The 25,000-nt window shown below is 37.6% G+C and overlaps 2 protein-coding genes across 4 annotated transcripts in view; both read left to right on the top strand.

Moving 5' to 3' along the window:
* Positions 1-13,721, top strand: part of LOC133663099 (dehydrogenase/reductase SDR family member 13-like) — a 19,084-nt gene extending 5,363 nt beyond the window's left edge. For both annotated transcript variants that reach the window (XM_062067319.1, XM_062067320.1), the window contains exons 3-5: positions 99-222; positions 580-906; positions 13,414-13,721. In XM_062067319.1, coding sequence (XP_061923303.1) covers positions 99-222; positions 580-906; positions 13,414-13,673 — 711 coding nt within the window. In that variant the 3' untranslated portion in view covers positions 13,674-13,721. The remainder of the gene's footprint in view (positions 1-98; positions 223-579; positions 907-13,413) is intronic.
* Positions 13,722-16,088: 2,367 nt separating this feature from the next.
* LOC133663098 (dehydrogenase/reductase SDR family member 13-like) lies at positions 16,089-22,699 on the top strand. 2 transcript variants are annotated; one of them, XM_062067318.1, is made up of 6 exons: positions 16,099-16,232; positions 16,350-16,404; positions 17,917-18,035; positions 18,421-18,544; positions 19,545-19,871; positions 22,150-22,699. In XM_062067318.1, the coding sequence occupies exons 1-6, from the start codon at positions 16,197-16,199 to the stop codon at positions 22,407-22,409; spliced, it is 921 nt and encodes a 306-aa protein (XP_061923302.1). In that variant the 5' UTR covers positions 16,099-16,196; the 3' UTR covers positions 22,410-22,699. The 2 variants fall into 2 exon arrangements, with proteins under 2 accessions (XP_061923301.1, XP_061923302.1); XM_062067317.1 differs by having other exon boundaries at positions 16,089-16,404.
* Positions 22,700-25,000: the final 2,301 nt, after the last annotated feature.

The raw sequence follows: 25,000 nt of genomic DNA, 5'->3' as shown, positions 1-25,000 counted from the left end.
TATGTGTGTGTGTAGATATGTGTGTATGTATATTTCTAATGTGTGTGTGTATATATACATATATGTGTATGTAGCTGAAGTGATGTGTTGGTTGACAGGAGAGTGGCAGCAGTCAGGTGGTCTTCATGCAGTTGGATTTGGGAAATCTCAAGTCTGTCCGCAGCTTTGCTGAAACTTTCCTGAGAGACGAGGCCAGACTTGACATCCTCATCAATAACGCAGGTGACATCAACATTTACTACCTTTAAAAAATACCCGAGGATAAAAACTTGGTTTGAAAAGTACTGAAATACATTTTGGTACTGGTACCAACATATTGGTATGAGGACAGCCCTAGTGTATGTACAGTATGTGATGTTTTTCAACAGCTTTCTACTAAAATGAGTGCAAAGTGACTCTGGATTTATTTGCAAGAACATTTTGTCTTTGGGGATAGAATACAACTTTTTTATTACTAAACTTTTCTCATTTTTTAGCTGTTTTTCCTTTGAATCCTTTGATTAAACATTGAATACTTGAGAAGTTTTTTCGATGGATGTTGCGATTAGGAGATTGATGACTCTGCTCTCTGTGGTCCAGGTGTTTACCTGCAGGGCCGGACAGAGGACGGTGTGGGCATGATGTTTGGTGTCAACCACCTGGGACACTTCCTGCTCACCAACCTGCTGCTGGAGCGCCTGAAGGAGTGCCAACCCAGTCGCGTGGTCAACGTGTCGTCCCTGGCGCACAACTTTGGAAAAATCGACTTTGATTGCCTGACCAAGCACAAAGCTCTGGGCTTGGGGACGTCCTTCGCCCAGGTGTCTCAGATCTACTCGGACAGCAAACTGTGCAACGTCCTCTTTACTCACCAGCTGGCCAAGACACTGCAAGGAAGCCAAGTCACCTGCTATGCTCTCCATCCAGGTACGTACTCACTCACTGCTCTGTATTCTTTAGAAAGCCTGGAAATAATGACAGCTCGTGTGGACATGATTACATCATGTTTGTGAGTGAGGTTGGAAAATGTGGGAATTGTGCAACTTGGAAAAATGGATCATTCATTTTGAATTAGGAAAATGTCCCTAAAAACTGGGAATTTTTGGGAAATCCTGGAATTTTTTAAATAATTGTTGGAAGGGAGCACACAATTCTTGAACAGACTGAATATTTTGAAGTTGGAACGGTTTGAATCAGTTAAACATTGTGGGAGTTGCGGAACCCATAAATTTCAATGGGAATTTCATGGAAATTTAGAACCTTTTTTGAAAATTAAAAAAAATTTGAATGTTCTGAATGATTGGTGTTGGATTTTTTGAAATCGGTGGAGAAATGTCGACGTAGTAACAGTTTTAATTGAGAAATGGTATTACGGAATTCCTGGAATTTCGGGGGAAAAAATTCCAGTTCAAAAAACAACTTAGTTTTTTGTCCTGATTAGGAGGAATGTTTTGACGGTGGAACAGTTGAAGTGGGTTGAAAAATGTGGAAATAGTCGACAGAAAAAAGGATTCTTGGAAATCCTGGAATTCTTTGGAACTTGAAAAAAAATAGTTTAAATGTCCAGGGTGAGTGCAATGTGTTGAAGGTAGAAAGGTTTGAATTGGTTGAAAAATGTGGGAATTGTGCAACTTGGAAAAATGAATCATTCATTTCGAATTAGGAAAATGTCCCTAAAAACTGGGAATTTTAGGAAATCCTGGAATTTTTTTAATAATTGTTGGAAGGGAGCACACAATTCTTGAACAGACTGAATATTTTGAAGTTGGAACGGTTTGAATCAGTTAAACATTGTGGGCGTTGTGGAACCCATAAATTTCAATGGGAATTTCATGGAAATTTAGAAAAATGTTTTGAAAATTAAAAAAAATTTGAATGTTCTGAATGATTGGTGTTGGATTTTTTCAAATCGGTCAAGAAATGTTGACGTAGTAACAGTTTTAATTGAGAAATGGTATTACGGAATTCCTGGAATTTCGGGGGAAAAAATTCCAGTTCAAAAATCAACTCAGTTTTTTGTCCTGATTAAGAGGAATGTTTTGACGGTGGAACAGTTGAAGTGGGTTGAAAAATGTGGAAGGAGTTGTCGACGGAAAAAAGGATTTGAAAAAACGGGAATTCTTGTAAATCCTGGAATTCTTTGGAACTTGAAAAAAAAATAGTTTAAATGTCCAGGGTGAGTGCAATGTGTTGAAGGTAGAAAGGTTTGAATTGGTTGAAAAATGTGGGAATTGTGCAACTTGGAAAAATTGATCATTCATTTTGAATTAGGAAAATATCCCTAAAAACTGGGAATTTTTGGGAAATACTGGAATTTTTTTAATAATTGTTGGAAGGGAGCACACAATTCTTGAACAGATTGAATATTTTGAAGTTGGAACGGTTTGAATCAGTTAAACATTGTGGGAGTTGTGGAACTTTGAAACATTTCCCATAAATTTCAATGGGAATTTTATGGAAATTTAGAAAAAAATTTGAAAATTTAAAAAAAATTGAATGTTCTGAATGATTGGTGTTGGATTTTTTCAAATCGGTCGAGAAATGTTGACGTAGTAACAGTTTTAATTGAGAAATTGTATTACGGAATTCCTGGAATTTCGGGAAAAAAAATTCCAGTTCAAAAAACAACTTAGTTTTTTGTCCTGACTAAGAGGAATGTTTTGACGGTGGAACAGTTGAAATGGGTTGAAAAATGTGAAAGGAGTCGTCGCACTAAAAAAGGTTGGAAAAAAGGTTAAAAAAAAAAACAGGAACTCCTGGAAATGTGTTGACCGTGGAAAAATGGTTGTTTGAATTTCCAGGATGAATTGTGAAGGTGAAATGGTTTGAATCGGTTGAAAAATGTTGGAATTGTGGAAGAAGAAGAAAAATGGATAATTCATTTTGAATGGGGAAAATGTCCCTAAAAACTGGGAATTCTAGGAAATCTGGGAATTTTTTTTTTACAATTGTTGAAGTGGAGCACACAATTCCTGAACAGGCTGAATATTTGGAAGTTGGAACAGTTTGAATCAAGTAAAAAATGTGGGAGTGTGGAACTTTGAAAAATGTTCCATTATTTTCAATGGGAATTTCATGGAAATTTGGAAATTTAATGGAAATTTTTAGAATTTTTTGGAAAATGCAAAAAAAAAAAAGAATGTTCTGAATGAGTTGGTGAATGGTTGGTGTTGGAATTTTTTCAAATCGGTCGAGAAATGTTAAAGTAGTAACATTTTTAATTGAGAAATGGTATTACGGAATTCCTGGAATTTCGGGAAAACCGAGAAATTTTTCTGGTTCAAAAACAACGTAGTTTTTTGTCCTGATTAAGAGGAATGATTTGACGGTGCAACGGTTGAAGTGGGTTGAAAAATGTGGAAGGAGTAGTTGCCAGAAAAAAGGGTGGAAAAAGGGTTTGGAAAAAACGGGAATTCTTGGAAATCCTGGAATTCTTTGGAACTTGAAAAAAAATAGTTTAAATGTCCAGGGTGAGTGCAATGTGTTGAAGGTAGAAAGGTTTGAATTGGTTGAAAAATGTGGGAATTGTGGAAGTTTGAAAAAGGGACAATTAATCTTGAATGGGGAAAATGTCCCTAAAAACTGGGAATTTGAGGAAATCTGGAATTTTTTTCATAATTGTTGGAAAGGAGCACACAATTCCTGAACAGGTTGAATATTTTGCAGTTGGAACCGTTTGAATCAGATAAAAAATGTGGGAGTTGTGGAACTTTGAAAAATATACCATTCATTTCAACGGGAATTTCATGGAAATTTGGGAAAAGCGGGAATTTTGGGGGAAATTATTTGGAGCATGAATGTCTTGAATGAGCTGAATTGTTTGGTGTTGGAATTGTTTAAATCGGTCAAGAAATGTTGACGTAGGAACAGTTTTTTAATTGAAAAATGGTATTACGGAATTTCGGGAAAACTGGGAATTTTTCAAGTTCTTAAACCAACTTGGTTTTTTGTCCTGACTAAGAGGAATGTTTTGACGGTGGAACGCTTGAAATGGGTTGAAAAATGTGAAAGGAGTCATCGCACTAAAAAAGGTTGGAAAAAAGGTTTAAAAAAAAACAGGAACTCCTGGAAATGTGTTGACCGTGGAAAAATGGTTGTTTGAATTTCCAGGATTAATTGTGAAGGTGAAATGGTTTGAATCCGTTGAAAGATGTTGGAATTGTGGAAGAAGAAGAAAAATGGATAATTCATTTTGAATGGGGAAAATGTCCCTAAAAACTGGGAATTCTAGGAAATCTGGGAATTTTTTTTTTACAATTGTTGAAGTGGAGCACACAATTCCTGAACAGGCTGAATATTTTGAAGTTGGAACAGTTTCAATCAAGTAAAAAATGTGGGGGTTTGAAACTTTGAAAAATGTTTCATTATTTTCAATGGGAATTTCATGAAAATTTTTAGAATTTTTTGGAAAATGCAAAAAAAAAAATTAATGTTCTGAATGAGTTGGTGAATGGTTGGTGTTGGAATTTTTCAAATCAGGCGAGAAATGTTGAAGTAGTAACATTTTTAATTGAGAAATGGTATTATGGAATTCCTGGAATTTCGGGAAAACAGAGAAATTTTTGTGGTTCAAAAACAACTTAGTTTTTTGTCCTGATTAAGAGGAATGATTTGACGGTGCAACGGTTGAAGTGGGTTGAAAAATGTGGAAGGAGTAGTCGCCAGAAAAAATGGTGGAAAAAGGGTTTGGAAAAAACGGGAATTCTTGGAAATCCTGGAATTCTTTGGAACTTGAAAAAAAATGGTTTAAATGTCCAGGGTGAGTGCAATGTGTTGAAGGTAGAAAGGTTTGAATTGGTTGAAAAATGTGGGAATTGTGGAAGTTTGAAAAAGGGACAATTCATCTTGAATGGGGAAAATGTCCCTAAAAACTGGGAATTTGAGGAAATCTGAAATTTTTTTCATAATTGTTGGAAAGGAGCACACAATTCCTGAACAGGTTGAATATTTTGAAGTTGGAACAGTTTGAATCAGATAAAAAATGTGGGAGTTGTGGAACTTTGAGAAATATACCATTCATTTCAACGGGAATTTCATGGAAATTTGGGAAAAGCGGGAATTTTTGGGGAAATGATTTGGAGCATGAATGTCTTGAATGAGCTGAATTGTTTGGTGTTGGAATTGTTTAAATGGGTCAAGAAATGTTGACGTAGGAACAGTTTTTTAATTGAAAAATGGTATTACGGAATTTCGGGAAAACTGGGAATTTTTCAAGTTCTTAAACCAACTTGGTTTTTTGTCCTGACTGAGAGGAATGTTTTGACGATGGAACGCTTGAAATGGGTTGAAAAATGTGAAAGGAGTCTTCGCACTAAAAAAGGTTGGAAAGAAGGTTAGAAAAAAAACAGGAACTCCTGGAAATGTGTTGACCGTGGAAAAATGGTTGTTTGAATTTCCAGGATGAATTGAATGTGTTGAAGGTGAAATGGTTTGAATCGGTTGAAAAATGTTGGAATTGTGGAAGAAGAAGAAAAAATGGATAATTCATTTTGAATGGGGAAAATGTCCCTAAAAACTGGGAATTCTAGGAAATCTGGGAAAAAAAATTTACAATTGTTGAAGTGGAGCACACAATTCCTGGACAGGCTGAATATTTTGAAGTTGGAACAGTTTGAATCAAGTAAAAAATGTGGGAGTGTGGAACTTTGAAAAATGTTCCATTATTTTCAATGGGAATTTCATGGAAATTTGGAAATTTCATGGAAATTTGGAAATTTCATGGAAATTTTTAGAATTTTTTGGAAAATTCTAAAAAAAAAAATTAATGTTCTGAATGAGTTGGTGAATGGTTGGTGTTGGAATTTTTTCAAATCGGTTGAGAAATGTTGAAGTAGTAACATTTTTAATTGAGAAATGGTATTACGGAATTCCTGGAATTTCGGGAAAACCGAGAAATTTTTCTGGTTCAAAAACAACTTAGTTTTTTGTCCTGATTAAGAGGAATGATTTGACGGTGCAACGGTTGAAGTGGGTTGAAAAATGTGGAAGGAGTAGTTGCCAGAAAAAAGGGTGGAAAAAGGGTTTGGAAAAAACGGGAATTCTTGGAAATCCTGGGAATCTTTGGAACTTGAAAAAAAATAGTTTAAATGTCCAGGGTGAGTGCAATGTGTTGAAGGTAGAAAGGTTTGAATTGGTTGAAAAATGTGGGAATTGTGGAAGTTTGAAAAAGGGACAATTCATCTTGAATGGGGAAAATGTCCCTAAAAACTGGGAATTTGAGGAAATCTGGAATTTTTTTCATAATTGTTGGAAAGGAGCACACAATTCCTGAACAGGTTGAATATTTTGCAGTTGGAACCGTTTGAATCAGATAAAAAATGTGGGAGTTGTGGAACTTTGAAAAATATACCATTCATTTCAACGGGAATTTCATGGAAATTTGGGAAAAGCGGGAATTTTGGGGGAAATTATTTGGAGCATGAATGTCTTGAATGAGCTGAATTGTTTGATGTTGGAATTGTTTAAATGGGTCAAGAAATGTTGACGTAGGAACAGTTTTTTAATTGAAAAATGGTATTACGGAATTTCGGGAAAACTGGGAATTTTTCAAGTTCTTAAACCAACTTGGTTTTTTGTCCTGACTAAGAGGAATGTTTTGACGGTGGAACGCTTGAAATGGGTTGAAAAATGTGAAAGGAGTCGTCGCACTAAAAAAGGTTGGAAAAAAGGTTAAAAAAAAAAAAACAGGAACTCCTGGAAATGTGTTGACCGTGGAAAAATGGTTGTTTGAATTTCCAGGATGAATTGTGAAGGTGAAATGGTTTGAATCGGTTGAAAAATGTTGGAATTGTGGAAGAAGAAGAAAAATGGATAATTCATTTTGAATGGGGAAAATGTCCCTAAAAACTGGGAATTCTAGGAAATCTGGGAAAATTTTTTTTACAATTGTTGAAGTGGAGCACACAATTCCTGAACAGGCTGAATATTTTGAAGTTGGAACAGTTTGAATCAAGTAAAAAATGTGGGAGTGTGGAACTTTGAAAAATGTTCCATTATTTTCAATGGGAATTTCATGGAAATTTGGAAATTTCATGGAAATTTTTAGAATTTTTTGGAAAATTCTAAAAAAAAAATTAATGTTCTGAATGAGTTGGTGAATGGTTGGTGTTGGGATTTTTTCAAATCGGTCGAGAAATGTTGAAGTAGTAACATTTTTAATTGAGAATGGGTATTACGGAATTCCTGGAATTTCAGGAAGACCGGGAATTTTTTCTGGTTCAAAAACAACTTTGTTTTTTGTCCTGATTAAGAAGAATGATTTGACGGTGCAACGGTTGAAGTGGGTTGAAAAATGTGGAAGGAGTAGTCGCCAGAAAAAAGGGTGGAAAAAGGGTTTGAAAAAAACAGGGATTCTTGGAATTCCTGGAATTTTTTTGAACTTGGAAAAATGTTAGTTAGAATGTCCAGGATGAGTGGAATGTGTTGATGTTGGAATGCTTTGAATAGCTTGAAAAATGTGGGAATTGTGCAACTTGGAAAAATGTCCCATTCATTTCAATGGGAACTTCCTGGAAATTTGGGAATTTTGCAAAAAAGCGGGAATTGTCAAGTTATTAAACAGAAGTTTTACTTCAACATTCTCAGCAATGGCGTTCCTCCCACCACTAGTTGGCATAGTCACAAAACAACAGATATTCTAGCTTGAGATGAACATAACTTGTGAAGAAAGTGAGTAAGAAGGACAGCTGGGGAGTAAAAGTGGATGATATTCATGGAATTAAAGACTGAAATCATCAGAAAGACGACAGAGCATGTAGCTAGCTCAGTTGGTGTAGCAGTCGTAGAGTAGCACTGCTAGTCTGCACCGTACTGAAGAAGAAGGAGTCCATAACAGCCATGGATATCTGAACATTTATCCATAAAAATATGGATGAGCTTGCCTTCTTATCTGACAGCTGAGTAATGGAAACATGTCTGTCAACAGAAGATGTGAAAACAAGACGATGCAGTTAAATATCTCATTCTTCTTTTGTTGACACTTTTAGTCCAGCTGGAACAAAACTTGCTTTGTTGGTAGAAAGGTGGAGTTGACATTTCCAAACAAAGCTTTGACAAATGAACAAAACCTGCTTCATGTGGAACATGTTCAAGTTCAAGTACCCGTGATTGTACGTCTCAACATTCCACCTGTCATGGTGGCTCAAGGCGTGACCCCAGGACGCAGAGACAGGAAAGTGGCACGCAGGTAGAAGACTTTGATTCTGCACTCAAAGAGCAAATAAGTGCGGAAACAAAAGGTGATGCAAAGAACTGCTGCACACGGACAGCACTATCTTCATTTATTAGCACTACTACTAACAATCACTACTAACGACTACTAACAATCACTAACCACTACTAACAATCACTATTAATTACTACTACTAATCACTACTAACTACTACTAACAATCACTAACCACTACTAACAATCACTATTAAGTACTACTACTAATCACTACTAACTACTACTATCAATAACTACTAACTACTACTAACAATCACTACTAACTGTTACTAACAATCACTACTAACTACTACTACCAATCACCACTAAATACTACTAACAATCACTAACTACTACTAACAATCACTACTAACTACAACTACCAATTACTACTAACTACTACTAACAATCACTACTAACTACTACTACCAATCACTATCTACTACTATCAATCGCTACTAACAACTACTATTGATAACTACTAACTACTACTACCAATCACTACTGACTACTACTATCAATCACTACTAACTACTACTAACAATCACTACTAACTACTACTATCAATCAATACTAACTACTACTACCAGTATCACTACTAACTACTATCACTACTAACTACTACCACTGCTACCACCAGTATCACTACTAACTACTACTACCAGTATCACTACTAACTACTACTACTACTACCAGTGTCACTACTAATGACTACTAACTACTACTACCAATCACTACTAACTATTATCAGTATCACTACCAACTACTACCAATCACTAACTACTACCAACCATTACTAACTACTGTCAGTATCACTACCAACTAATACTACCAATAACTACTAACTACTATCAATCACTACTAACTACTACTATCAGTATCACTACCAACTACTACTACCAATCACTACTATTACCAATCACTACTAACTACTACTACAAATCAATACTAACTAGTACTAACAATAACTACTAACTACTACTACTACCACCAGTATCACTACTAACTACTACTGGTATCACTTCTAACTACTACTAGTATCACTTCTAACTACTACTACCAGTATCACTACTAACTACTACTACCAATAACTACTAACTACTATCAGTATCACTACCAACTACTACTGCCAATCATTACTAACTATTACCAATCACTACTAACTACTACTATCAGTATCACTACCGACTACTACTACCGATAACTACTAACTACTATCAATCACTACTAACTACTACTATCAGTATCACTACCAACTACTACTACCAATCACTATTATTACCAATCACTACTAACTACTACTACCAATCACTACTAACTAGTACCAACAATAACTACTAACTACTACTAATATCACTTCTAACTACTACTACTACCAGTATCACTACTAACTACTACTAGTATCACTTCTAACTACTACTACCAGTATCACTACTAACTACTACTACCAATAACTACTAACTACTATCAGTATCACTACCAACTACTACTGCCAGTAACTACTAACTACTACCAATCATTACTAACTACTACTACCAGTCACTACTAACTACTACTACCAGTCCCACTACTAACTACTACTCACACTAAAACTACTAGTGTAACAGAGGCCAGGTGTGTGGCTGTGTCATGTGTATGTACCAGTTGCTAACAACTCCCAACAGCTGGTGTCCATGGCCAACTCTCGGCCAGTGTCCAGTCCGCATGGACGAGCCAGGATACGTCCAAGGAGACCGAGGTGTCCGATACCTGGTCATTCAGCCAAGACACTGTGAAGCTAGTCCGTCTCTTCATCCGCATCTCCTCCGGTCTCTCCAAACGGACTCTGGTGTGGCAGAGACCCAGCAGCTAGTGTCCATTGCCAACTCTCGGCCAGTGTCCAGTCCGCATGGACGAGCGAGGATACGTCCAAGGAGACCGAGGTGTCCGATACCTGCTCATTCAGCCAAGACACTGTGAAGCTAGTCCGTCTCTTCATCCGCATCTCCTCCAGTGTCTCCAAACGGACTCTGGTGTGGCAGAGACCCAGCAACTGGTGTCCATGGCCAACTCTCAACAGCTGGTGTCCATGGCCAACTCTCGGCCAGTGTCCAGTCCGCACGGACAAGTGAGGATACGTCCAAGGAGACCGAGGTGTCCGATACCTGCTCATTCAGCCAAGACACTGTGAAGCTAGTCCGTCTCTTCATCCGCATCTCCTCCGGTCTCTCCAAACGGACTCTGGTGTGGCAGAGACCCAGCAACTAGAGTCCATGGCCAAATGTTTTGTGTTTTTTTTGTGTTACATCAGACTCTCTCCTGTTTGTGCTTTATCACCTGGACTTCCTGTATGATCTACATTCATTAGTTCCTGTAAGTATCCTGTCCAGAGATCTCTTACGACGTGGTGTCCAGTTACCGGTTCTCCAGACCGATGGTCTTTGTTGGCTTTTTGCGGCATTTACCCGTGTAGGACTTGGCTACACTGTCCAGGAGTTTCCTCTCTGGCTCGGCACGGGTGTACGAGGTTAAAAGCAGACACGGGTGTGTGGACTAGGACTCGCCTGGCTCTTGAAACTGTTTGAAAGTGCATCAAGTGTGAGTGCAAAGCAGAGCGGCTGCCATGTGACTTTGAGGACTTTGGAAGACCAGACCTGATTAAAGTCTAGGCTCGCCACACAAAGAAGGACTTCACACCTCAACTGGGAGCGTCTTGAGGCTTCGGCCTGGGGAGCGACTTTTTCCTTGCAGCCAAACGATGAAGACAACTTGAACTTTGGTGTGAGTGGGAGTGGAAAGAAGAAAGTCAGTAATTGGACTAATTATGGCATGACTGGTGGTGGAGCAAGTCATGAGGACTTGGGTTGTGTGTTCAAGTCCAGCCACAAAAGCAGCTCAGATAAGGAAGCCCTGAAGGGTTGAACATCAGATCTTATCCTCTTCTGGAATGTCAGCTGAACTAAAGTCACCTTTTTTCTCTATCACTAACATACATCCACTACTGGTGTGGGTTCACTCCAAAATAGCCTCCATCAGTAACATACATCCACTACTGGTGTGGGTTCAGTCCAAAATAGCCTCCATCAGTGACATACATCCACTACTGGTGTGGGTTCAGTCCAAAATAGCCTCCATCAGTGACATACATCCACTACTGGTGTGGGTTCACTCCAAAATAGCCTCCATCAGTGACATACATCCACTACTGGTGTGGGTTCAGTCCAAAATAGCCTCCATCAGTGACATACATCCACTACTGGTGTGGGTTCAGTCCAAAATAGCCTCCATCAGTAACATACATCCACTACTGGTGTGGGTTCAGTCCAAAATAGCCTCCATCAGTAACATACATCCACTACTGGTGTGGGTTCAGTCCAAAATAGCCTCCATCAGTAACATACATCCACTACTGGTGTGGGTTCAGTCCAAAATAGCCTCCATCAGTAACGTACATCCACTACTGGTGTGGGTTCAGTCCAAAATAGCCTCCATCAGTAACATACATCCACTACTGGTGTGGGTTCAGTCCAAAATAGCCTCCATCAGTAACATACATCCACTACTGGTGTGGGTTCAGTCCAAAATAGCCTCCATCAGTAACATACATCCACTACTGGTGTGGGTTCAGTCCAAAATAATCACTTAGATCGGCTTTGATATGCAAGGCACCAGTATATCAGCCACACCCACTACTTTTTAGAAGGGAAAAATATTGTTCACTAGTTTATTAGTCGCACCAGAGTATAAGTCGCAGATATATACAGTATATGTTGTCAAATTATTTATTTACACAGAAATATTTATTTACATACCTTAACTGTTTCCAAATGCTAGCTGTGACACGGCAGTAAAACGGCTGATGAAACAAAACAGAAGTCCTGGTCATGGACCCGCTAGCTGCGCAAGCTAGCCCTCCCGTCGGCTCAATAACTCCACGCTGACGTTTTGGTGAATTTACTGAGGAATTTGTGAAAGTGAAACAACACAAAAAGAATGTAAGTTAATAATGCTAACACAGTCTCTTGTGAAGGTGTTAGCATAATAGCTAATGCTAACAACGCGAGCTTAAATACTTTACGTTAGCACATACAAATGTGCATATATATACTGTACATATACATACAAATACATATGGAAATGTATATAGATATGTGTATATGTATGTATATATATATATTGTGCCGTTAGGGGTGCATGTGTGATGCAATGGCTGTTTAACACCTTTCTTACGTCACGACTCTGGAGACCGATGAGCGTTGTCAGCAGGTTTAATGACATTCAAAAGGATGAAACTAAAAAGACAAACAATACAGTCAATATATAAATATGTTATGCAAATGTGTTCATATATATGCTGTAATGCTACCTTACAAGGCGTGAGAAGGTAAACAAAGTGAATTTGCACTACGACGCCATCTTAGATGACATCGCAAATTATTGCTAATGAGTATGGCAAAGATTATACATCAAAAATCATAAATCTAGCTCGAAATATTTTAGACAAAAACCAAGTTTCAAACTTCAACTTATGATACATACCGGCGATGCAACCTTAAACAAAAGATATATGCCGTTTTTCTTCGAAAATAACCACCATAAAGTACGTGCTGGAACCGGAGATTTCGCTGCTTGGCTTATGTAACTTCCGGTCAATAAAGTTTGATTCAAAATACGCACTTCTCAAAGATGTATTAACTGCCATGGCCACATGATGGCGACAAATACACATGTAATAATGTTAATTACATAACAAGCTTATTTAAGCACAACACATTTCAACAACAAGAGTTTACAACTTTTAGTTGTAACAGAACATATATATATATATATATATATATATATATATATATATATATATATATATATATATATATATATATATATATATATATATATATATATATACATATTTACATATACATATATGTATAAATATATACATATATATACATACATATACACATATCTATATACATATACTTTATATACACACATACATATATATATATATATATATATATATATATATATATATATATATATACAGTATATATATATAGATATATATATATACACATATATATATACACATATATATATACATTTACATATACATAAACACATACATATACATATATACATACATATACATACAGTATATACATATACACATACATATACATATGCTGTATACATACATACACATATACATATATACATAGATTGACGTTTGTGTTGTTTCCCCTGTAGGAGCGATCAACTCGGACTTAGCCAGGAACACCAGCTCCCTCCTGCAGATCCTGTTGAAGCCGGTGACGGTGTACTTCTTCAAAAACACGGTGCAGGGGTCCCAGACCACTCTCCACTGTGCTCTGCAGGAGGGAATCGAACCTCTCAGCGGGCGCTACTTCTCCAACTGCACGGTGCGGGACGTCTACGCCAAGGCCAAAGACGACGGCGCGGCCAACAAGCTGTGGGAGATCAGCGAGAAAATGTGTGCTCTTGCGTGAAAGACTCTTGGCTGACCTGCTAGATGGAATAAAGATGTTCTCCTTCCTTGTTTCAAGCTTCATTAACGACAAATATCATTTATGTCCATAACACAATGTTTTCATTCAACAACGTTTAGTCAAAAAGGTTTTATTTGTATTATTGACAAGATCAAATAAGGTTGTCAACTCCCTTAAAGGCCTACTGAAATGAATTTTTTTTATTTAAACGGGGATAGCAGATCCATTCTATGTGTCATACTTGATCATTTCGCGATATTGACATATTTTTGCTGAAAGGATTTAGTAGAGAACATCGACGATAAAGTTCGCAACTTTTGGTCTCTGATAAAAAAAAGCCTTGCCTGTACCGGAAGTAGCGTGACGTAGTCAGTTGATCGCCTCCTCATATTTTCCTATTGTTTTCAATGCAGCTAGAGCGATTCGGACCTAGAAAGTGACGATTACCCCATTGATTTGAGCGAGGATGAAAGATTTGTGGATGAGTAACGTGAGAGTGAAGGAAAAGAGTGCAGTGCAGGACGCATCTTTTTTCGCTCTGACCGTAACTTAGGTACAAGCTGGCTCATTGGATTCCACACTCTCTCCTTTTTCTATTGTGGATCACGGATTTGTATTTCAAACCACCTGGGATACTATATCCTCTTGAAAATGAGAGTCCAGAACACCAAATGGACATTCACAGTGACTTTTATCTCCACGACAATACATCGGCGAAACCATACTTGCCAACCTTGAGACCTCCAATATCGGTAGGGGGGGGGGGGGGGGGCTTGGTCGGGGGTGGGGGGGGGGGTGGTTGGGGGCGTGGTTATTTACAGCTAGAATTCACCAACTCGAGTATTTCATATATATTTCATATATATATATATATATATATATATATATATATTTATTTATTTTATTTACATAGAAAAAAATAAAAAATACTTGAATTTCAGTGTTCCGGTGGCTATCCATTAGATGGCAGTATTGTCCTGTTTAACTTCTCCGTTCATTGGGCAGGCAAGCTGTTTATATTGTGGGAAAGCGGACGTGAGAACAGGCTGTCCCCACTCAGTCTCAGGTCCGCATTGAGCTGGAGGGGGCGTGGCCTCCAGCTCCGGCTGAATACCGGGAGTTTGTCGGGAGAAAATCTCTGCCGGGAGGTTGTCGGGAGAGGCGCTGAATACCGGGATTCTCCCGCTAAAAACGGGAGGGTTGGCAAGTATGGACGAAACACTTTAGCTACGGAGCTAACGTGATAGCATCGTGCTTAACTGCATATAGAAACAAAAGAAATAAACCCCTGACTGGAAAGATAGACAGAAGATCAACAATACTATTCAACCAGGGACCTGTAACTACACGGTTAATGCTTTCCAGCCTGGCGAAGCTTAACAATGCTGTTGCTAACGACGCCATTGAAGCTAACTTAGCAACCTGACATCACAGAGCTATGCTAAAAACAGCCCTCATCTGCTCATCAACACCCGTGCTCACCTGCAAAGAAACAACTGGCCTCCTGAAGTTGTTTTTATTTTTATTTGGATCTTTTATACATAATTTGGACTAACACGACTAAAGTTACGGGCAAAAAGAGAGCAGAAATGTCACTGAAAGGACAAAAAAGTTCCCAGAATACTCAAAAGGGTTAAATTATGTGAAACATTTGTTATACTAATTGACTCAAACCGGACTAAAGATAGTTGTTGTCATTTGAAAATAATCCAACTATTTAATGCTTTATTTGGCTGTGAAATATAACATTTACACTACTCTTATCAGAATAGTTGTATTGTCATTGTTTGAGAACGTATTCACAAAATAGGGATTTTTCTTGGTGCAACATTAAACACATATAACACAGAATAGGTAATAAAATGAGCTGTAACTGAGCTTGTTATTAATATTGTTATATTACTAGAATTATTTAATTAATAACAATGAAGCAAGCTCTGACAATACTGCTATGGGTTTTGTTGGCCTAAATCGCTTTTTCGCGACAGCAAACACGCAAAAGATGTCACGTTTTAAAAAACGTTATTTATGTGCGTGCACAGCGACATCTAGTGGATTGTTATCGCAAGCGCAGGAGAGCCACAAAGAAAGGCTACCGCAAAGAAAACAAATGTTCTTCTTGAAACTGGTGTGGAACCTCAGTGTATGTTTTAGTCTTTGATGATTTATTGTTGTTAATGAGAATTGGAAAAGTAAACCAAAAATTGGAATATTTGAAATTAATTTTGAAATATAATTATTTTTTAATTATAAAACAAAGCGTTATTTTTTTCAGTATCGGTGTGATCTATTTTTCCCCATTTCATATTTCGTAGAGCGAATTAAAATCAACATTTTAATTCGTTTATTTTTTGTAACCTCTTTTTTTTTTCTTCACTCCAGTTAAAGCGATGTAACGAGTAGGACTTTTATTGTGAACGCCGGAACGGAAGTGGGGTTGGTCTAACTCTACGATTACTGTAAAAATGTGACGGGCGGTCAAAATTCGGTGTCCATCTTTCATAGCTCACATTTGATAAATACATGTTTTACAAGACCCGTGGTTACATAGGTGACCCCGTAAGTACTTTATTGACGTCAGGGTGCGAGTTTGACGACATAGCAGCGATGTGGGCGCTGCTTGTCTTAGCAACAATCGTCTTTTGTTACTTGTTACTTTATTATGTTGCGTTCAAGGGCACCAGGAACTTCAGCCCGGTGATGCTGACCGGGAAGACGGTCATCGTCACAGGTAATAATATTCCACTTATAACCGACATGGAACAGCATCGAGGTTATTGCGACAAGCGTTTTACAATCTGATATAAAAACATGATCGATTTGAAAGCCACGTTTGTTTTCACGATTGTTTTCATTGTTAGGTCAACTCGTCTTCTTGCTCATGTCCGCAGATTCGTCACTTATCTCCGTGTATATTATCTTTTTGCCCGTGTCCGCATATTCCTCACTTAGCTTGGCGTATTCAAAAAAAGTGCACAAAATGCATTATTCATAATTAAAGTTGTTCCGATACCAATGTTTTGGTGTTAGTACCAAAATGTTTGTTGATTATTTCCGATACTTTTCTAAATCAAGCGGACAACAAATAATATCTTGGTTTCATTTTGGAAGATAATCTTATGATACATGAACCATATGTTTGTTATTGCAATCAAAGAAGAACGTTTTCATGAAATATAATGTTTTGATCATACTAGACAACTTGTCTTTTAGTAGTAAGTAAACAAATAAAGACTCCCAATTAGTCTGCTGACGTATGCAGTAACATATTGTGTCATTTATCATTCCTTTTTTTTTGTCAACATTTTTCATCTACTTGGTTATTTCCTGTTAATATCTGCTTACTTCCTGTTTCAACATGTTCCATTTGCACTTCTGTTAAAATGTAATAATCACTTATTCTCTTGTTTGATACCTGGCTGATACTAGAAATTTGGGTGTGGATCCGATACCAAGTAGTTCCAGGATCATACATTCGTCATATTCAAAGTCCTCATTTGTCCAGGGTTCGTATTTACTGACTTTATAAACAATAACAATATGACAAAAGATTTTCTGGTAATAAACATTTTTGATGTAATCATTGTAGCATCAACTTGATCAACTCTTGTACTTGGTATCGTTACAGTCGACATTTGTATAGATCCACCCGTTTGTTTACATTCAGTCGCGCTAGCTTGCTGTTAGCGGTGAGCTATCGTATCCTCCTACGTTGTGTAGTGAAGCATGTTTAGCTATTCCTCTACCTCCAGTGATAATGATATATGTAAAAAACGTACTTTATTTGTCGCCCTGGAGGCGAGGATTAGTGATTTAGAAGTAGCTAAAACACTGTGAAGGGGCGTTAGCTGCTAGCTTGCAGTGGTGCTTTAGCGTTTATAGTTTCACCTTTATCGTTAGTTCGGAAGACAAAATACGACCACAGCATGTCATCTCCATGAAAAAAAGTACTGGTATTTTTTAAAGTACCTTTTGTAATTCATGAGTACTGTGGTACGTTATTAGTGCTGTACAACCCGATGAATGATACATTGTAAGAGAACCCATTCATTTGCAATGATGTCATAAATCCCCACGTCTAAGCAAAGTAAGAATGACATTTCCAGTAACACGCGTTTATCTTCATGCATATTTCAAGTGTTCATTTCAACCTCCAATGAATTTGGAAAAAGGCGTCCTCGGACTAGGTTTTGTTGGCCACTGACAGTTGTTGTTTGGGTGTTGAGTGTAGTTGTTTTGTCAGGAGGCAACGCGGGCATCGGTAAGGCCACCGCTGTGGAACTGGCCAAGAGAGGAGCCAGAGTCATCCTGGCGTGTCGCAACAAGGAGAAAGCCGAGGCCGCCGTGTTTGACATCCGCCAGGTGATGAACTGATGCACTTGTTGATTACATCTTTTTTTCTTTAAATAAGTCAGCTGATGTAGTAGGGATGGGCAATGTCAAGATCGTGAGGGACATTTGTATTTATATATATATACATACATACATATATATATATATATATATATATATATATATATATATATATATATATATATATATATATATATATATATATATATATATATATACATACAAAAAATATATATTGAATACATTCTTTATTGCCATCGATTACATGTCTATTGCGATATACGGAGCGCCAAGCCCTATTTCATCCAATGACTTGATTCATCAAAAAAAGTCAATGAACAAATGACAAAAAAGAATCAACATTTGAGGCCCTGATAGAAGTTTTGTCTTCCAGGAGACCGGAAATTCTCAAATCGTGTTTATGCACTTGGATCTAGCGAGCTTGAAGTCTGTTCGCAGCTTTGTTGACACCTTCTTGAAATCTGAGCCCAGATTGGACATTCTCATCAACAATGCAGGTAAGGTAGATATTATTTGTATTATTTGTATTATTAATATTATTATTATCAATATTTTTATTTTTTTTATTTGTATTATTAATATATTTATTATTTTAATTTTATTATTAATATTATTGTTATTTGTATATTATTATTATTATTATTATTCATAATAATGATGTTATTTTATATATTTTGTATTATTAATATTTTTAGTAATCATATTACTATCATTAATCATATTATTATTATTTGTATTATTATTAATATTAATATTAAATAATTATTATTAATAATATTGTTATTATTATTTTATCATTAATATTATTATTATTTGTATTTTATTTTGTTATTAATATTATTTATTTTTTTATAATAATATATTTATTATTATTAATGCTATTATCTGGGTACTCCGGCTTCCTCCCATTTCCAAAGACATGCACCTGGGGATAGGCCCCTCCCACCTCCAAAGACATGCACCTGGGGATAGGCCCCTCCCACCTCCAAAGACATGCACCTGGGGATAGGCCCCTCCCCCCTCCAAAGACATGCACCTGGGGATAGGTTGATTGGCAACACTAAATGGTCCCTAGTGTGTGAATGTTGCCTGTCTATCTGTGTTGGCCCTGTGATGAGGTGGCGACTTGTCCAGGGTGTACCCCGCCTTCCGCCCGAATGCAGCTGAGATAGGCTCCGGCACCCCCCGCGACCCTGAAAGGGACAAGCGGTAAAAAATGGATGGATGGATTATTGTTCTATATTTTATTTAGTATTAATATTATACTTTTTTATTAATAATATTATTAATACTTTGTATGAGTATTATTTGTTATTAATATTAATATTATTATTTGTATTTTAGTGTTAATATAATTATTATTAATGATCATTTTTATTTATTTTTTATTATGATTATTTTTACTATTGTGTGCTCATAGAAATCAATGCAGTTTGGACACCCTGACTTGAGACTTGAAACAGTTGTGAGTCAAATGGGAGTTGTGCCCCAACACAGGTCACATGGGTCCCGGACGCACACAAGAGGGCTTTGGAATGGCGTTGGGGGTCAACCACCTGGGTCACTTCCTGCTCACCAACCTTCTCCTGGAGCGCATGCGGCGGTGTGGAGCGGCTCGGGTGGTGAACGTGGCCTCGCTTCTCCACCGCCTCGGCACCGTGGACTTCTCCCTGCTGGCGTCCCACAAGGACTTGGTGTCGGGCCAGTCCACCTGGCAGGACTTCCGGGCCTACTGCAGCAGCAAGCTGTGCAACCTGCTCTTCACCAGGGAGCTGGCGAACAGGCTGGAGGGGTCAGAGGTCACCTGCTACAGCCTACATCCAGGTCAGTGAAGGTCTCACTGCTATCATCTTTGTCCATATTTCACCGATATAAGCCACACCCACTACATTCTAGAAGAAAACAATATTTTTCCATATATTCTATTTTTATTTGATTGTGAAGTTATAGTCTTATTTGTACTGTGAGTGATGCAGTGTGCCTCTCCTACACTAGGGGGCGACTGTGGCCACTCCCGCTTGTTCAGCCACGTTACATGTAAACACAGTAGAAGAAGACAATGCTACATGCTAATTAACTAGCACTAGTAACTTTCAAGCGCCTAATCTAACAGATAAGTGCAACTTTCCACTGCTTTTTGTTGTTGTTGGTAATGTTTTAAAGTGTTTAAAGGACACTTGTGGTTATTCGGATCATCAGAGACATAAAAAAAGATCGTTTTTTTAGTCAACTCTTTAAAAAAAATACTGACATATTTCAGCTTCCGGTAGCTGTATTTTGTGCTTGTTTGATTGGTTGAAACGGAATGAAACGTCACTACTGCTCACGTGGGATTGGCTTAACAGAGTCACGTGACAGTGCCTGCCGGAAGTAGGATCGCTGACATAAAAACACGTTTTAGCGAGCCATAATCAAAAGATTATAAATAAATATAACGATCGGAATGTAACTCAAAGTAACGTAGTAAAAGTAGCGTGTCTTCTTTGGGAACATTGTGACACTTATTAAACAAGCCAGTAGGTCTTTATTTCATCATTTGCTGACATATTTCAGCTTCCGGTAGCTGTACTTTGTGCTTGTTTTGATTGGTTGAAACGGAATCAGACGTCACTAAAGCTTACGTGGGATTGGCTAAACAGAGTCACGTGACAGTGGTTGCCGGAAGCAGGGTCGCTGGCATAATAATACGTCTTTGCAAGCCATAATCAATAATTGTGATATAAATAAATGTAACGGAGTAAAAGTAGCCTTTCTTCTTTGGGAACATTCTGACACAAGTCAGTAGAATTGATTAACGTGGACCCAGACTTAAACCAGTGTAAAAACTTATTGGCGTGTTACCATTGAGTGGTCAATTGTACGGAATATGTACTGTACTGTGCAATCTACTAATAAAAGCTTCAAGCAATCAATCAATCAGGTCTTTTGTTTTTTAAATTTTTTTAAATTTTATAAACCTTTATTTATAAATTTCAACATTTACAAACAGTTGAGAAATAATAATCAAAATAAGTACAAAACAGCGCCAGGGGGTTGTAAATTCAAAGTAACTAAAATAGAATCCATCCATCCATTTTCAACCGCTTATTCCCTTCGGGGTCGCGGGGGGCGCTGGAGCCTATCTCAGCTACAATCGGGCGGAAGGCGGGGTACACCCTGGACAAGTCGCCACCTCATCGCAGGGCCAACACAGATAGACAGACAACATTCACACTCACATTCACACACTAGTGCCAATTTAGTGTTGCCAATCAACCTATCCCCAGGTGCATGTCTTTGGAGGTGGGAGGGGCCTATCCCCAGGTGCATGTCTTTGGAGGTGGGAGGGGCCTATCCCCAGGTGCATGTCTTTGGAGGTGGGAGGAAGCCGGAGTACCCGGAGGGAACCCACGCAGTCACGGGGAGAACATGCAAACTCCACACAGAAAGATCCCGAGGCCGGGATTGAACTCACGACTACTCAGGACCTTCGTATTGTGAGGCAGACGCACTAACCCCTCTGCCACCGTGCTGCCTAAAATAGAATGATATATATATATATATATATATATATATATATATATATATATATATATATATATATATATATATATATATATATATATATATATATATATATATATAAAACAAACAAAGTGCAAAGCCATAGGCTCACACAATTTCTGTAAATAACTTAAATTTGGAACACAGCGTCATCGTTTTCACAGCTTTTTGGTTGTTAGAGGTAAAGTGTTTTAACATTGAGTTATAATTCTTTTTTAAAGGCACAAACAACAGGTCGGGTATTGAGAAACTTCCATAAGAACACGTCTTTGCAAGCCATAATCAATAATTGTGATGTAAATAAATGTAACGGAGTGAAAGTAGCGCTTCTTTTCAAAAATACTCAAGTAAAAGTAAGTTACATTACAACTCTGACAAGTACAATTGATCCAAAAAGTAACTTAAGTAAATGTAACTGAGTAAATGTAGTGTGTTGCCACCCACCTCTAGCAGTGCTATAGTGTACTATTTGAGTGTCTTAGTGCTGTACAATAACAAGACTCTGCCGTCAACTCTTGAGTTCATATTTCGATTACGGCCATTTTCCTGCTCTTCACAGGAGTCATCAACACCCAGCTGTGTCGCAACATGAGCTGGTGGCTGAGGGCTTTACAGATGCCCTTCGCCAAGCTCTTCTTCCTGGACCCCGAGGGCGGCGCCCAGTGCACGCTTCACTGCGCCCTGCAGGAGGGCATCGAGGCGCTGAGCGGGCGCTTTTTCTCCAACTGCGCCGTGCAGCAGGTGGCACGCGGAGGGCGAGACGACGCCATGGCCAGAAAACTGTGGGAGGTGAGCGAGAGACTGACCCACATGGCGTGACCTAGTCTCTACATCGTCACGTCACACTAAGCACTCACAAATACAATTTGGATTTTGACTTTTGAAAGGCGGCGTGTAAACTTTGTACAGTAATCATTTCATATTGTACAGTAATCCTTTCATATTGTATAGTAATCATTTCATATTGAGCAGCCTCAGAGGAGCAACGTCTGTCCCCTCAGAAAGAATCTTCTCCAAATCACATCACGACAGAAAAGAGAACCAGGATCAGACCCTCATTGTTGTTGTTTTTTAACGCCCATCTTCATTAAAATCTCACTTGGATGATGCTTTTTATTTTTGTTTCGTGCATTTAAAGTTAAATTTTGTTGAGTGAATTTTGTGTTTTTTCACAAATTGAAATGAGTCTTTATATTTAAAATGTATTTATACATATATACGTATATATATAATATATATTTATATATATATATATATATATATATACATACAGTATATGTATATATTAGGGATGTCCGATAATGGCTTTTTGCCGGTATGCCGATATTGTCCAACTCTTTAATTACCGATATCAACCGATATATACAGTCGTGGAATTAACACATTATTATGCCTAATTTGGACAACCAGGTATGGTGAAGATAAGGTACTTTTTAAAAAAATTAATCAAATAAAATAAGATAAATAAATTAAAAACATTTTCTTGAATAAAAAATAAAGTAAAACAATATAAAAACAGTTACATAGAAACTAGTAATGAATGAAAATGAGTAAAATGAAGTGTTAAAGGTTAGTACTATTAGTGGAGCAGCAGCACGCACAATCATGTGTGCTTACGGACTGTATCCCTTGCAGACTGTATTGATATATATTGATATATAATGTAGGAAGCAGAATATTAATAACAGAAAGAAACAACCCTTTTGTGTGAATGAGTGTAAATGGGGGAGGGAGGTTTTTTGGGTTGGTGCACTAATTGTAAGTGTATCTTGTGTTTTTTATGTGGATTTAATAAAAAAAAATTTTTAAAAAACCGATACTGATAATAAAAAAACGATACCGATAATTTCCGATATTACATTTTAACGCATTTATCGGCCGATAATATCGGCAGACCGATATTATTGGACATCTCTAGTATATATATATATATGTGTATATATATATATGTATGTATGTATATATATATATATGTATGTATACTGTATATTTGTGTTTATATATATATATGTATATATACATATATATGTATGTATATATATACATATACAGTATATGTATATAAAGTATCATGTATACATGCATGGTTTTTTTTTCATATAAAGATCAAATTGCTGAGTTGAGACAAACCTGATCTACAACATAACAAGCTTTCCAAAAATATATATATACTTAAAATATAAAGTTTTGCTTGTTAGTTAAATAATAAAATAATACTTACTTGTAAATTTAATGAGTTAAAAAAAGTACAACAATAATAAACACTTAAAAATGTGTAACTGAACATTATTTTCGTACAGCAGAATGTTTGACCCACAAGGTCATTTAGGTACACAATCATATTATTTGATTACATTCTTACATTACAACAAAAACAAAAGTGGAAAATGTAAGAAAAAAACAAAAACAATATTTGATGAGAGAAAGTTGAAATTATTCAATAATGAATAATAAGCACTTTGCTTAATTTCACTTAACAACACAATGTTAGAGAGGAAGAACTTCATTGACTTCAAAGTTGCAGAAAAACATTCATTGGAATGTCCTTTTCCATATAATACAGAGCAGTGAATGAGGTCTACACCCACTGTGAATGAGGTCTACACTCACTATGAATGGGGTCTACACCCACTGTGAATGAGGTCTACACCCACTGTGAATGAGGTCTACACCCACTATGAATGGGGTCTACACCCACTGTGAATGAGGTCTACACCCACTGTGAATGAGGTCTACACCCACTGTGAATGAGGTCTACACCCACTGTGAATGAGGTCTACACCCACTGTGAATGAGGTCTACACCCACTGTGAATGGGGTCTACACCCACTGTGAATGGGGTCTACACCCACTATGAATGATGTCTACACCCACTGTGAATGGTGTCTACACCCACTGTGAATGGGGTCTACACTCACTATGAATGATGTCTACACCCACTGTGAATGGGGTCTACACCCACTGTGAATGGGGTCTACACCCACCCACTGTGAATGGGGTCTACACCCACTATGAATGGGGTCTACACCCACTGTGAATGCTGTCTACACCCACTGTGAATGGGGTCTACACCCACTGTGAATGGGGTCTACACCCACTATGAATGATGTCTACACCCACTGTGAATGATGTCTACACCCACTGTGAATGCTGTCTACACCCACTGTGAATGGGGTCTACACCCACTATGAATGAGGTCTACACCCACTATGAATGGGGTCTACACCCACTATGAATGAGGTCTACACCCACTATGAATGAGGTCTACACCCACTATGAATGAGGTCTACACCCACTATGAATGAGGTCTACACCCACTATGAATGAGGTCTACACCCACTGTGAATGGGGTGTACACCCACTGTGAATGGGGTGTACACCCGCTATGAATGAGGTCTACACCCACTGTG

The sequence above is a fragment of the Entelurus aequoreus genome, linkage group LG13 (assembly GCF_033978785.1).
Source record: "Entelurus aequoreus isolate RoL-2023_Sb linkage group LG13, RoL_Eaeq_v1.1, whole genome shotgun sequence".
In the NCBI taxonomy this organism is placed as follows: Eukaryota; Metazoa; Chordata; class Actinopteri; order Syngnathiformes; family Syngnathidae; genus Entelurus; species Entelurus aequoreus.
The sequence above is the reverse complement of the archived record's forward strand: the minus strand, read 5'-3'. Positions and strand labels throughout refer to the sequence as shown.